Consider the following 14,998-nt stretch of genomic DNA (forward strand, 5'->3'; position numbering starts at 1 on the left):
TTTACAAGTAAAGACGGGCCAAGGTTCTGCAGATAAACCCTGCGAAATATGGAATAATTTACAAATAATATTCTTGAGGTTGTCTTGAAAGCTTCCCGAAAACCTTCAGTTGATTCACAATCCTGCAGTGAGAATACTGGCAGGGACTAATAAGAGAGAGGAATATCATCACTGATCAGGCACAACTTCATGACCACTGACAAAAAAAACACTTTTATAATTATTTTAGGGGGAAAGTGTATTTTTTTGTCCTTAGAGTTGATGTTAGTAGCATAAAAAGCCTAAGAGCAAGCATAAGGTTTTAAGCAAGTATGACAAGGGTCAAATCGTGATACTCGGGGTGGCTGTAGCTCAGGTGGTAGAGCTGGTCACCTACTAACTGGAAGGTTGGTGGTTCGGTCCCAAGTATCCTTGGGCAAGATGCTAACTACATGTTGATTTCTAATTTATCCATTGAAGTGTGAATGTTAGATAGGAAGTGCTTAGAAACAGTGTAGAAGAAAGTGCTTGTGTGAATGTACAAGTTGTGCTATTTACCAATTTGTGAAGGGTAGACCCTGGGTCAAAGCATCTCCTAAACTGCTGCTCTTGTGGGGTGTTTCCAGTGGTCAGCATCTATTAAAATGGGTCCAAGAAAGGAACAGTGGTGAACCAGCGACAGAGTCATAGGAGGCCCTACTGTGGCTCAAATTGCCAAAAAGTCAGTGCTTGCTGTAGCAATGGAAGAGGGTCGCCTGGTCTGCTGAATCCTTTCATTTACATCACATGGATGGCTCGGCGTATGCGCGTAGCTTCCTGGGGAACATGAGCACCAGGAAGAAGGCAAACCGTAAACAAAATAATATTGCCTAATATGTCACTGTGCGCCTTGCTGATTGGATCTACTTTTGTGTGTTTGGTTATTTATGCTCCCCTGGTTTGACTTGCACCTTATCGTGGGGTGCGCATGAAGAGGTGAAAGCATGCAAAAATTTGATAGTTCTTCTGACATTTCTTTTCTTGGCAGCCCATTCTCTCACTGGTAAGCTGCAGCTCTGAGCTGATGTCAAAAGTATATAAGTGCATGGACTAGCAGCTCTTTTAGTTTATGTTTTTAATCAATGTAAAAAAAAAAAAGAAAGAAGGAAAAACAGCTTTTTAATGATGTGAACGGCATCGCTGTCTGTTAACTTGCTCTTGGCAACTGGTATATTGTTGAAGTAAATATTGCAAGGGCAGTGTTATCAAATTTTACTTTTTAACATCTATGTTTTAAAGACGTATTTCACCACCACCACTATGCTTTTCCTGGCTCTCACACCACAAGTTTGCACATTTGACCACATGTATAATTTGAGCTTCCGCCAATATTCGTATCTATATGTGTTTTTGTGTGATAATATGTGCAAAATGGTGCAACGTGAAAGAATTGTGCAGGCACCTTTTCTCATTTTACCTGTACGTTAATAACGTCCTGACATTATAATGGCACTCTCAATCCCCACACTACAGGGCTGTTGGGCCTCTCACACCACATGCCACTTTTGATATTTCGCCCAAATGTATCATCTGAGTCTTCCATTGTGTATTTCAATTTTGAAGATATATTTACTAGTGAGCTTTCTATAGTTTTAACAGCTGAAAAGGAAACGCAGACCAACACCTTCTTGCTTCGAACACTTACGTGTTGTACATTCTCACTTTCAAGAGCACAGTCAGCAACATTATAAAAAGAAAAAAATGCCGCTGACAGTTGCTGACATGTGTCATGGAGTATAGAGAGTATGTGTGAAAGTTCACAATCTGACAGAATTGCAAAACTGAAAAACAACATAAAAATGGACATACCTGCATGAAATCCCATCATGTTCTATTTAAAACTGGCAAGAGAATATGGGAATGTGTGGCAAACACTGAAAATGCAAGGTTAATGACTCTTTAGTGTTTACACTCAGTGCTGAGCAGGTAGTGCAGAGCCTGTACAAGCAGTGAGGGGAAAATTAAGCAGTCAAGTTGTGGTGCTGTGCATGAAAATATCAGTAAAGACATTAGGTAGGTCACGTGGGAATAAACCAAGGCTGCTTAAGGTACTCCCCTCTTGTAGGTGCTATTATGAATCTATTTCAACTGAAATAGAACAAGGTACACCCAGTTAGGTCACCAGTCTGTCGCACATAAGCAGACGAAAATGGATTGATTAAAAAAAAAGACATGATCTACACAAAGCAGATACCCAACAAATCCAATACCAACTTTTACCAGTTTTAAAGGTGAAGTAACTAATATTTGGTTTATTCAACAGTCATTGATTATCTAATAGAAAAAATGTGTTGTATTTAGTTTTGGTTCTACACAGCAGTCCAGTCACTCACACCCTCTAATATGGCTTGGTACTCTTAAGCCACTGCTTTCAAAGATGTGGAGTTAACTTGTAGTTTTGTTATAGTGATCCACCATTTGTTAACTTAAATCATTTGTATAAATAACAGTCTTATGTTTCCCAAGCCTGTCATAAAAATGTCCAAAAGGGCATTCAAGGTGATTCACTAAAATAAAAGTATTACCAATTGAACAGTGCTTCATTTCCAACGTCCTGTTGGAGAACACATCCGTGAAAAAGTCAGTTTCACACATGCTGTCACAAAGGCACCGCTTACCACTGGGGAAATTTCCTGTGGGTTTTTAAAGCTAAGTTGTTCTGGGTGGCAGATAGCTTTGAACAAATTTGTCATGCAATGCAGATGCTCTTCTTGAAACAAAGGGAGTGCAGAAACAGTTTTCTTAAAGTGGATATGAAACACTGCATTTATAAGGGCTAATTTACTCAATGGACACCTACTATAAAACACTCATAGATTTACTGTGAAGTTTTGATTTCAAGATTCGAGATTCAAAGTGTTTATTGTCATGTGTACAGAAGAAATAGCATTTCTCTGTGCAATGAAATTCTTCCTTTGCTGTCCATACACAAATGCCAAGTTAGGTAAGGGTTAAAGGGACAAGATAAATAAGGATAAAAATAAGACAAGATAATAAGATCAATAAAGATAAAAATAAGGATAGAAAATAATGAAAGATAAATAAACAAGTACAAAAATAAGTAAGTGAAGACAAGTGAGGTATGCAGATGTCGATGTAGATGGATGTACAAAGGAGCTTAATGTGCAAAATGAACTTAGTGTGCAAAGTGTCCTGATGTGCAAATTGCAGCTGAGGTAGGTCAGCTGTTCAGGAGTCTGATAGCAGTGGGGAAGAAGGAGTTGTTGAGTTGGGAATTTCTGGTTTGGAACAGTCCGTGTTGAGGGTGTGGGGTCTTTGAGGATGGAGGCAGCTCTCCTCTGGACTCAGCGATGGTAGATGGTCTGCAGAGAGGGCAGTGGAGTCCTGATGATCTTCTCCGCAGTTGTTATCACTCTCTGCAGGCGTTTGCGGTCCATAGCAGTAGTGCTGCCGTGCCATGCAGTGATGCAGCTGGTAAATGTGCTCTCCACAATGCAGCTGCAGAACCTGCTGAGGATCTTGGCCGACATACCAAATTTCCTCGGCCTATTCAGGAAATACAGCCGCTGCTGAGCCTTCTGACCAGCTGTGTGGTGTTCAGTGTCCAGGTGAGGTCCTCACTGATGTAAATGGTAAAAATGGTAAATGGCCTGTATTTGTATAGCGCTTAACTTAGTCCCTATGGACCCCAAAAGGCTTTACACTTCATTCAGTCATTCACACACACACATTCACACACTGGTGATGGCAAGCTACATTGTAGCCACAGCTGCCCTGATCTGGACGCCCAGATACCTAAAGCTGCTCACCCTCTCCACTTCACTCTCCTGGATAAACAGCGGCTGGTGAGGCCCCTTCTTCTTACTCGTGTCCACTATCATCTCCTTCGTTTTATCAGTGTTGACGGTAAGGTTCTTGTCCTCACACCATGACACCAGACCGGCCGCCTCTCTCCTTTAAGCCGCCTCGTCCCCACCAGTGATGCCGAAGATAACTGTAGAAGAATCTCTTCCTTAAACTAAAGTCAAGTCAAGTAGCTTTACTGTCATTTCAATCAATTTCAATCAATTCCCAAAATAAAGACAGTGCAACGCCAGACAGAACAGAGCAATACAGACCCAAGACAGTGCAGAAACAGTGCAAAACAAAAGTGCAACAATGACAGTGGGTTGTGCGAAAGACTGAGCAATCGTGCAAAAAGTAATATGATGTATGAAGGTGTGCGTGTATGTGTATGAGATTCTGCAGATAAGTGCTTGGTAGTGACGTGTATGAAAGCATGTGTGTGTTTGTGTGTGTGTGCCTCTTGCCAGAAGGCAGCAGAGTGACGAGTGTGTATGAGGGGTGCGTGGGGTCCCCCACACCGCTGGTGGCTTTGTGAATGCAGCGGGTGCGATAGGTGACTGCAATGGAATGAAGATATGCTCCAATGATCTTCTCAGCTGTTCACACTATCTGGTGTAGGGTGCTGCAATCCAATATGGTGCAGTTACCATATCAGACAGCGATGCAGCTTTTCAGGACGCTCTCAGTAGTCGCTTTGTAGAAGGTGGTGAAAATGGATGGTGGGAGACGGGCTTTTCTCAGCTTCAGCAGGAAGTAGAGATGCTTTTGGGCCTTCTTAGTTATGGAGCTGGTGTTGAGGGACCGGGGGAGGTTCTCGGCCAGGTGAACACCAAGGAATTTGGTGCTCTTGACGACTTCCACAGAGGATCCATCAGTGCTCTCCTGAAGTCAACAATCATCTCTTTTGTTTTGTCCACATTCAGAGACAGGTTGTTGACTCTGCACAGGTCCGTTAGCTGTTGCACCTCCTCTCTGTATGCTGACTCATCGTTCTTGTTGATGAGACCCACCACAGTTGTGTCATCGGCGATCTTGATAATGTGGTTTGAACTGTGCATTGCTGCACAGTTGTGAGTCAGCAGAGTGAACAGCAGTGGGTTGAGCACACAGCCCTGAGGGGCTCCAGTGCTCAGTGTAGTGTGTGGTGTGGACTCTGTCGTAGGGCTAAAACAGAGACAGGCAACCCATCCTACTCTACATACATGTGCAACCAGTAAGAGGCTTTTATTGCGTTACCCTTACCCCAGATAGAATAAGGATGTTTTTGTTTATTTGCTTTTAATATTCCCCGCTGAAAACCGAAAATGATCATTATTTGACTTTCTTTACACCATTAAAAATTTCTAAGAAGTGCCACCAGAAGAATCACTAAAAATGTATGTGCATGACTTGACTCAGCAAAAGCTGTGGTGCTCCTGCTTCATAGTGACAGTTCGAACATTCATATCTTTGATAAGAATGGCTACTCTGAACTTGAAGTTTTATTTAGCTTTGGAAAATGCAAAAAACAGAGTCAGCGTAATGATTTAATCTGTTTATTTTGTAAGCTCTGCAGAGATAGAAGAATGGAAAGTACAATTGCAGGCATTGTAAAAGAAATAAAGGTAAGCTGTTTTGAAGGAGAAAAGTGATGATACTTTAAAGTGTGGGAGCTAGCTCTTGTCAATTATTTTTGGAATAAAGTTTGATGATTTTTTTTTCATGCATGTGAGGTCATTGAAACTCCTTAATTTCAGTGTCTGGACCTCCCTCCTTTGGATAAAAGAACAGGTCCACTTCCTCTGCCCTAAAGAGGGAAAATCGGAAAAACAGAAACACATACGTTTAAATATAATGAGTTATGATAAAAAACTATATTTCATTGTCTTATTCTAATCATCATTAAGGTATTAAGTGTGTGAACCCTGATTTAAACCATATGGTTTCAGGTCAGTAAGACAAAATAATGGGAACTTACTTGCATGCTCCCGTGTTGACACAAATGGTCCACACATCATCAGTAGTTGTGACTTCCTCAATTAAGACTCCAAGGTGGACCTTCACAAATTTGCGGCACAGTGATTTTAAGAGTCCAATTTCATCGCAGATAGCATGAAACTTTGCCGTCAGGCTCTGTGAAAGTAAAACTTGCATTACTGCTCTGACTGAATAATCCAGTTGCAGCTGATACTCTATGAGACATTTTACCTCTACAGTGGCGTTTGGTCCTGCAAATTTCTTCATCTTCTTAACAATCCACTCACAAGCCCAACACTTTCCCGGAAACTGCAAATATAAGATGCAAAAAGCAATGGATTTTTGCATATTTATTGATTACTTTAACTTAGCCGTAGCTTTGGCTATGACAGTGAATGACTGTGTGTGTCTCTGTGCCATACTTGTGATAAGCTACCTGACTGGAGTGTACCCTGCAAAACTCATTTGATAACAATATATCCTATTTAACTACATGCTTGGACGATATACTATAGTTACTGGTTTCTTTGATAGGCCCGTTGAATACCAGGTGATGTTATGATTTTGCTTAATTCAATTCAATTCAATTCAATTCAATTTTATTTATATAGCGCCAAATCACAACAAAAGTCGCCTCAAGGCGCTTCATAGGTACAGAGAAAAACCCAACAATCATATGACCCCCTATGAGCAAGCACTTTGGTGACAGTGGGAAGGAAAAACTCCCTTTTAACAGGAAGAAACCTCCAGCAGAACCAGGCTCAGGGAGGGGCGGCCATCTGCTGCGACCGGTTGGGGTGAGAGAAGGAAGACAGGATAAAAGACATGCTGTGGAAGAGAGACCGAGATTAATAACAGATATGATTCGATGCAGAGAGGTCTATTAACACATAGTGAGTGAGAAAGGTGACTGGAAAGGAAAAACTCAATGCATCACGGGAATCCCCGGCAGCCTACGTCTATTGCAGCATAACTAAGGGAGGATTCAGGGTCACCTGGTCCAACCCTAACTATATGCTTTAGCAAAAAGGAAAGTTTTAAGCCTAATCTTGAAAGTAGAGATAGTGTCTGTCTCCCGAATCCAAACTGGAAGCTGGTTCCACAGAAGAGGGGCCTGAAAACTGAAGCCTCTCCCTCCCATTCTACTTTTAAATACTCTAGGAACAACAAGTAAGCCTGCAGTGCGAGAGTGAAGTGCTCTAATGGGGTGATATGGTACTACAAGGTCATTAAGATAAGATGGAGCCTGATTATTTAAGACCTTGTATGTGAGGAGCAGGATTTTGAATTCAATTCTGGATTTAACAGGAAGCCAATGAAGGGAAGCCAAAACAGGAGAAATATGCTCTCTCTTTCTAGTCCCTGTCAGGACTCTTGCTGCAGCATTTTGGATTAACTGAAGACTTTTCAGGGAGTTTTTAGGACATCCTGATAATAATGAATTGCAGTAGTCCAGCCTGGAAGTAATAAATGCATGAACTAGTTTTTCAGCGTCACTAAGAGACAGGATATTTCTAACTTTAGAGATGGAAGAAAGCAGTCTTACATATTTGTTTAATATGTGCGTTGAAGGACATGTCCTGGTCAAAAATGACTCCAAGGTTCCTCACAGCGTTACTGGAGGCCAAGGTAATGCCATCCAGAGTAAGAATCTGGTTAGATACCATATTTCTAAGATTTTCAGGGCCGAGTACAATAACCTCAGTTTTATCTGAATTAAGAAGCTTAAGGGGTCTTGATCAGTTAAAAGATCAGTGTAGTTGGAATATAGTTCAAAAGCTATTATGACTTCCACAAAAGAAAGATTTCTCCTCACAATTATGGAGTATTAGGGCCACATTAAGAAAAAGTATATTCTTGATCATTTTGAGGTTAAAGTCCTAATTGTATTTTGATTTAAAACAGTTGAAATCTGCAGATAACAGTTGTGTCGAGACAAATATGCCTCATCTAGATGAGTTTGTGAAATCGTACTTTATTAATGGTTTTAGTTACAAGGAAACTGTTTTTCTTTTAGCACATAAATACAGTGTGGTGATGAGTTTAAGGGCACTGAAAAGACGGTGAAGAAAGCTGCTTCTGCTCAAAAGAAAAAAAACAGAAACTTGGAAGAGTTGGCCAGTAAAACTGTCTGACAGATGCAAGGATACCGATAGCTACGCACTCGTGCAATAAAGAGAATATATGCTGTATCAACAGGCACTATAAGACAGCTGATCAATTTGTTTCACTAACTCATCTGCATAAGGCATTTTGGAGAGGGTATAGCAGCTAATTCAGTTTGCCTTGAAAAGGCAACTTTTCTTTGTATTCTCTCAAAACAGAATTTTGGCTGTAACTTTATCTTTTTTAACATGGCCCTAATTTGTACAGATATTATGTTAAAAATGAACACAGCAAATTTGTGTTGCAGATTTTTGATTGTCATGTTTCTTACCCGATGATTGTCATTGACTTAGAAATTAAGTTTCCCATTACTGATCATAAGTCGTATTTTTTCTTTAGTCAGGTTGACTTAGAAAATAAGTTGAAATGAAAAAGTTCAGATATTTCACATAGCCTGCAATGTGTGACCCCTGATGTTTAAAGTGTCACCTCAATTCTTTAAAATGGTAACATTACCCCACTTTCCTCCATCGAGAATTCCATGTCCACGTCATCTGCATCCTCATCGTCCATGCTGAGCTCTAAGGTTCGTCCATGGACAGCACGGACTGTGATTCAAACAAACAGAAATCATAAAGACAAGTCAGTGATTCTGCAGTTTCATATACATTCTTATGCAAACAAATGTTAAGGTGCACACCAGAAAATGCTGCCACAAGGCACAGAAAGAGGAGTGAAGGCATTTCCATTGCAGCAAGTGAGAGATGATGCTGGTATCTGTAGTTAGAGATGGTTTCATACAGAAAATGTGCATGGGCTGCACACTCATTTTATTGCATTGCAGACCACATGTGGGGATGAACATCACATGTGCATTGGGGACCGCAGTCTCAGATAAGTTGCACACCACGAACCCACCCTTTATCTGGATCTTTATCTTTTCTAGTAAGTCAGTGCAGTCACTCAGAGTTACACATGTCAATAACAATTGTAGTGTAAGCTGACTATAAATTGGCATTATTGTCCCTGACATTTTGTTAATAATGAAATGCTATATATCTGATATAGGTTCATATATATATATATACATAGTCCCGATAAAAAGTTTAAGACCACTTGAAAAATGGCAAAAAATCATATTTTGCATGGTTGGATCTTAACAAGTTTCCAAGTAGATTCCTAGGAACCACAAATAACTCAGCAGCCTGAGAGCAAAGTGCTCTATTGCATTAATCAAATAAATCATCAAATGAAAAGTCAGAGTAAGGCCCAGGTGGGCAATAGATAACAAAAACTAAAGCTGGTTTTTGCAGTTTTCCAATTAGGGTGGACAAGGGTAAGAGTCAGATCTCCAAATGAATTAAAACTCTGTCTGGGTCCATGGTAGATTAATAATCTGGAGTGATCATGGCAATCGTGGCTCAAGAGTTGGCATTTCATCTTGTAATCGGAAGGTTGCCGGTTCGAGCCCCAGCTCTGACAGTCTCGGTTGTTGTGTCCTTGGGCAAGACACTTCACCCGTTGCCTACCGGTGGTGGTCAGAGGGCCCGGTGGCGCCAGTGTCCAGCAGCCTCACCTCTGTCACTGCGCCCCAGGACAGCTGTGGCTACAATCTAGCTTGCCATCACCAGTGTGTGAATGGGTGGATGACTGAATGTGTAAAGCGCTATACAAATACAGGCCATTTACAGTCCAAATATCAACAAAAGGTTCCTCACATGGTGAACTCCCTCACTTGTAGTCATTTCTTCTGACCTGGCTGATGCTGCCTCCCCCTCTCTCATCTCTGTCCTCATTCTTCTGAACATTTGCCTCTGATCATCTGCAGAGTGTTGCAGGGCACGAAGCATCTCTTCTTTCTACTTGCCACTCTGATGAAGCTGCTGCTGATCAGTTATACAGTGCATCTTTTTCTAAATGATTATAAAACTGATCATTAATGACAGGGAATGTGGGTGTTTTTTAAGGAATAAATACCTTTTTGTCAATAGGAAAATTAGCATAATGTATTTGCATTCCTGCTCTGAAGATTCCCAAACATCTTCCCTTGGGACTGAAAGCTGGAAGGAGAGTGAGTGGGCCATAGGATCACTTAGTGTTTGGTGGTTAAATCTCCACTGGGGTTGCTTACTTTAAGTCTCCTTGTAGTCCTAACATGCCCTGGACAGCATTGTGGGAAGTGCAGCCATTATGCTCCTCTGTCTGCCAAATCCACTTGAGCTTTTCAGTGTACACACTGATCATTTATTAACCTGATGTTATTTTTTTTTAAAGCTAATTAGCTCTAAGCAAAGTAAAATGATGCTACTGCTGATGATGAGCACAGCGTGAGAATCTTTAGTTTGAGCTACAGCTGTGGGCCACAAAGCTTATCTAAGATTGAGACTTTGCATAGAATGTGGGTTCATTCTTTTTTTCCTCTGGTTAGACACTTGACCCATGATCGGTTATTTATTTTTATTTTTTTTTCATGCAAAGTTAATGCAGTAGCATGTTTGCTGCCGAAATGTTCAAGACAGCTCACTAAGTCATCATTTTCACTGACACATGCCACACCAAGAAGAAATAATGGTCTTTGCCTGAGGATATTAGTAGCACACCAGCATCCTGTTATGGTAAAGCCTGATGGGCTGAATTAATGAATGCTTTTATTCTTTTGCTCTTAATATTTAAATGATCATTACATGGATTTCTTTACAGGACTAAAGGTTTCAAAAAAGTGGCCCCTGAAGAATCGTAAAAAATTATGTGCATGACTTTATTGAAATGCTGCTGCTTCATAGCGACAGTGCTGGCATTCATATCTCTGATCTGAAGGGTTACTCTGAAGTTTGGTTTGGAAAACAACAACAACAACAACTACAAAACAGAATCAATGTGATGATTTCAGCGGTTTATTTATGATACCAGTGCATAGATACAGATATGGAACCTACCATTACAGGCATTGCAAAGGAAATAAAGGTAAATTGATGCAGTTTGAAAAGAAAGCAGAAGAAGAAACTAATTAGATTATTATTGGCAAATGCTACTGGGATGCATTGTTATGATTCTTCTTTCCAAAGCGTTGTAGATTGTATTCATGAATGTGAAGTCAGTGAAACTCCTTAACTTCAATGCGTGGAGCTCCCTTCTCTGGATAAAAGAACAGGTCCACCTCCTTTGGGCTAAAGAGAGCAAATCAAAACAAACAGAAACATTAAAAACATGTAATGAGCTATTACAGATAATATTAAGGTATGTTTGCATGTTGAAGCTAGCCTATGTATTTAGCAGTTATCACCTGAAGCTAAAGTTGCTACAAAGTGAATAATGAACACTCCAGAGACATTTTCTGAAAATGAACTGTAACCCACTTTAATATAATCTAATGCGAATTGTATTTTGCACTCATAAATAACATTTCTGTTGTTATTTTGTACTCTTCTATTTGGTGTATTGTCCGTTTATCAAATTTACCAGCGACAGCCACTCGCTGCACCACTGCGCCACTCGCTGGTGGAAGTAGAGGGGAAAAAGAACTTGTACGAGCCTGTGAGTGAAGAGAGACTACCGAGCACGTTGGGAACAGATGCCTTTTTTAACTTTTATTTTAATGTGATTGTGTACAGCTTCAGTTCTTGTGGATAACATCTACTTTGACCGAGTCTGAATGAGGATTTGGCCAAGTTGTTGTGCCGCGTGGAGACCCTGGCATTGAAAACCCGACGCTGTTAACCTGAGACTGTTCGATCAACTCACAGAGATAAGGAAATGATTCACACTTCTGAACTGTGGTAGCGCTTCACTTTAATCTCTGTTCAAATCCAAGATTTTATTTTACACCGGGGGCCAGGGTTAACATGTGATCCCCAAATAGCGCGCACAAGAGTGGTTAGTTTTCCGGGTTATTTACAAAAGTTGTGCTATTTTTTTTTTTTTCATCCAGACGCCTTCAAATTTAAGAGCTAAATACCTTAGCCTCTTTTTCCCGGCGTGAAATATCAGCGCAACGATTAGTAGATTGCATGTCGCAAACATTATTAAATCTGTTTGTGCGCTTAATTTAAATATTCTCCTCCCTAAACTCTCTGAAATGCATATGCAACAGGGTCAGCTGCAAAAGTCTTTTTCTCTAACAAGTTCACACCTGTTACAGGCAATCTTGTCACTGCGCTCTCTTTGAAAGTTTGGACAGTAATGCTTTCATTGTAATTGTACTGGTAACCCACTGAAGTGATACTGAACGTTCCCAACCAGTCATTCTGCAAGTGTAGTGAGTGAGGGGGTTGTGTAAATTTGAATTAATTAAGTTCAGATGTCAGAAGTGAGTCCCACTCATATTGATCGGAGAATCTGAATAGCAGATAGAAGTAATCTAGATTAACGCAAAGGAGCTGTTAACATAACAGATAACCCTGAACTGGACAGGGAGAGATATTTATTTATTCTGGGATTTAGATGCATAAATTATTTTGCATGCATATTCCTGTGTCTTCTATTTCCCATAAACAAGCCAGCACTTCAAAATTCACGCTGGTCTGTTTTTTAGGGCTTCTACTTATAAACTGCTACTGTGGTCCTATAGCTATCTCTAAAATTCTACAGTGCTGCAGAAACTATTAAGATCAGCCCCGATTTAAACCATGTGGTTTCAGATCAACAAGACAAAATAGTGGGAACTTACTTGCATGCTCCCGTGTTGACACAGATGGTCCTCACATCATCAGTGGTCGTGAGTTCCTCGATCAATTCATCAAGGTGGACCTTCACAAATTTGCGGCACAAAGGTTTTAAGAGTCCAATTTCATCGCAGACAGAGAGCAACTTTGACTTCAGGCTCTGTGAAAGTAAAACTTGCATTACTGTTCTGACTGAATGATGCCGTTAACAGCTGCAGGTACTCTGTCAGACATTTTACCTCTGCAGTGGCGTTTGGTCCTGCAAATTTCTTCATCTTGTTTAAAATCCACTTGCAAGCCCAGCACTTTCCTGGAAGCTACAAGTATAAGAGGCGACCATGCATGTTAGGGTTATTGGTGACTCTAAATAAGACTTTAATTTTAGCAGGACTTTTTCCAGCTTGGAATCCTTAAACAACATATATCTTTCAATTATTCCACCATGGTGAAAAAAAGAACAGTTCAAAGGAATCCTTAAAAAAACAAATTTCCAGGACATTCATGCCCAAGATGAATGTATCCAAACCTCTGACCACAACTGTATCTGTATATTTCTGATATGTTGTATGTTTAGTGCTGTTTATTAATAATAATAATTAAAAATAAGTTTTAAAAAAGCCATGGATGTGAGAGTGAATGTGTGTGTCTCTGTGGCATTCACGTGATGATGATGATTGGCTGCCTGACCACAGTGTACCCTGCATCTTCATCCCAAGTGCAAAAGTAGTTTGAGACAATGGCTCCTACTTGGTGATACTATTATTAATATATACTATATATATACTATTATACAATATATTCACTTGTGCCAGGGCCCTTTTTTACTTAGGTAAACTCTGAATACTTCTACCATTACTGATCATAAGTTGTATTTTTTGTTTAGTCAGGTTGACTTAGAAATTAAGTTGAAATGAACAAGTTCAGATTTTTCACATAGACTGCAAAGTGCCACCCCTGATATTTAAAGTGTAACCTCAATTCTTTAAAGCGGTAACATTAACCCCACTTGCCCCCATCGAGACTTCCATGTCCACGTCCTCTTCATCGTCGATGCTGACCTCTATGGTCCGTCCATGGACAGCACGGACTGCGATTCAAACAAGTAGATATGCCTAATTACACTTTAAATCTAAGACATGTCGGTGATTTTGCAGTTTCATATCCATTCTCATGCAAACAAGTGTTAAGGTACACACCTGAAAATGCTGCCACAAGGCACAGAAGGAGGAGTGAAGATGTTTCCATTGTAGCCAGTGAGAGATGATGCCTGAGTATCTGTGGTTATAGATGCTTTTATATAGAAAAAGGTGCATGGGTTGCACATGTATATTTCCGAACTTCAAACCACAGTTACCATGGAGCAGAAAATTCACACACCACCGCAACTCCCTACATATTTTGATTTCTCTTTTTTAGTCAGTCAGTGCACTTTCTCATTACCATAAAAGGCAATGGCATCTTGGGGAAATATTTTATCTCTTATTTGAAGATTAACGTTTATATGACCATCTTTATTTAGTTTATTTAGTTAAGTACTGCAAAATCTAATGAACAGTTAGTGTGCTGTCCACATTTAGAGGTGGGCGATGCTTTTATGCACAATATTCTCACATCACTTTAGAGGTTTTTGTGACTGGGTAACTGTAGAATTTTAGAGAAAACTGATTATAAATTGACTATAATATAATATATAGATGTGGCATTGTTATTGCTTTTTGACTTGTATTTCACCTATGTAGCCACTGATTAATGGTATATATTATATATATGTAATTTTACTCATAACTTATCCATGAATGTGGGTTTAGATATTTGCCAGTTTTGCTGTCATATAAAATAAAAATAAAATCAACACTGATGTGTACAGGGGTAATCATAACTGTGTGCATACATTTTCTCATCTTGCCTCTAAACGAATAACTTCCTGCAACGTAATGTTTGACGTTATAAAGGTATTTGTGTCCGGTGTGGTGACTCAAAGCTGGCCAAGTGGACTTTCTAAATTTCTATCGGTGATCAAAGGTGAGAAGGAAGAACGGTTCATTAGCAGCTCATTGATAGTAAGAAAGGAAGTCTCTGTGAAAAAAGCATGCACACCTCAATTTCTTAGCAAGAAGAAGAGGAGTCAATTTCCACATGGAACCTGTGTGGGTTAATGACCTTTATTCAAAGGTATGGCCAAGTGCTCGTTTTAGACTGGGGAACATATTATTTGTCAGAGTTTATTAAAAGTTTTTTTGACACTACTTACACTTTTAGCCTTTTTTTTTATCACATCCAAATAGGCCACAGGTCCATACTTAGTTTCAATGTTAATAATCCCTTGTTAACACAGCTAACATTCTGTGTAAAATTTAGAAATAATTTGTAAGACTTCCTTATTGTTCTTATAAATCGCTGGCAATTGCCTAGTTAATGGCTTAGTAGTTATAGAAGATTGTAATTCCTTA

General features: G+C 39.8%; 1 protein-coding gene across 1 annotated transcript; it reads right to left on the bottom strand.

Annotated features, from left to right (window-relative positions):
- Positions 1-5,344: 5,344 nt before the first annotated feature.
- LOC102080439 (uncharacterized) lies at positions 5,345-8,700 on the bottom strand. The gene is made up of 5 exons (XM_019349214.2): positions 8,588-8,700; positions 8,404-8,495; positions 6,013-6,090; positions 5,783-5,937; positions 5,345-5,611 (listed from the first exon to the last, which is right to left on the bottom strand). Exons 1-5 carry the CDS (start codon positions 8,634-8,636, stop codon positions 5,539-5,541), a joined length of 447 nt encoding a protein of 148 aa, XP_019204759.1. The 5' UTR covers positions 8,637-8,700; the 3' UTR covers positions 5,345-5,538.
- Between the last annotated feature and the right edge of the window lie 6,298 nt (positions 8,701-14,998).

This window comes from Oreochromis niloticus, linkage group LG19 (genome assembly GCF_001858045.2).
Source record: "Oreochromis niloticus isolate F11D_XX linkage group LG19, O_niloticus_UMD_NMBU, whole genome shotgun sequence".
In the NCBI taxonomy this organism is placed as follows: domain Eukaryota; kingdom Metazoa; phylum Chordata; class Actinopteri; order Cichliformes; family Cichlidae; genus Oreochromis; species Oreochromis niloticus.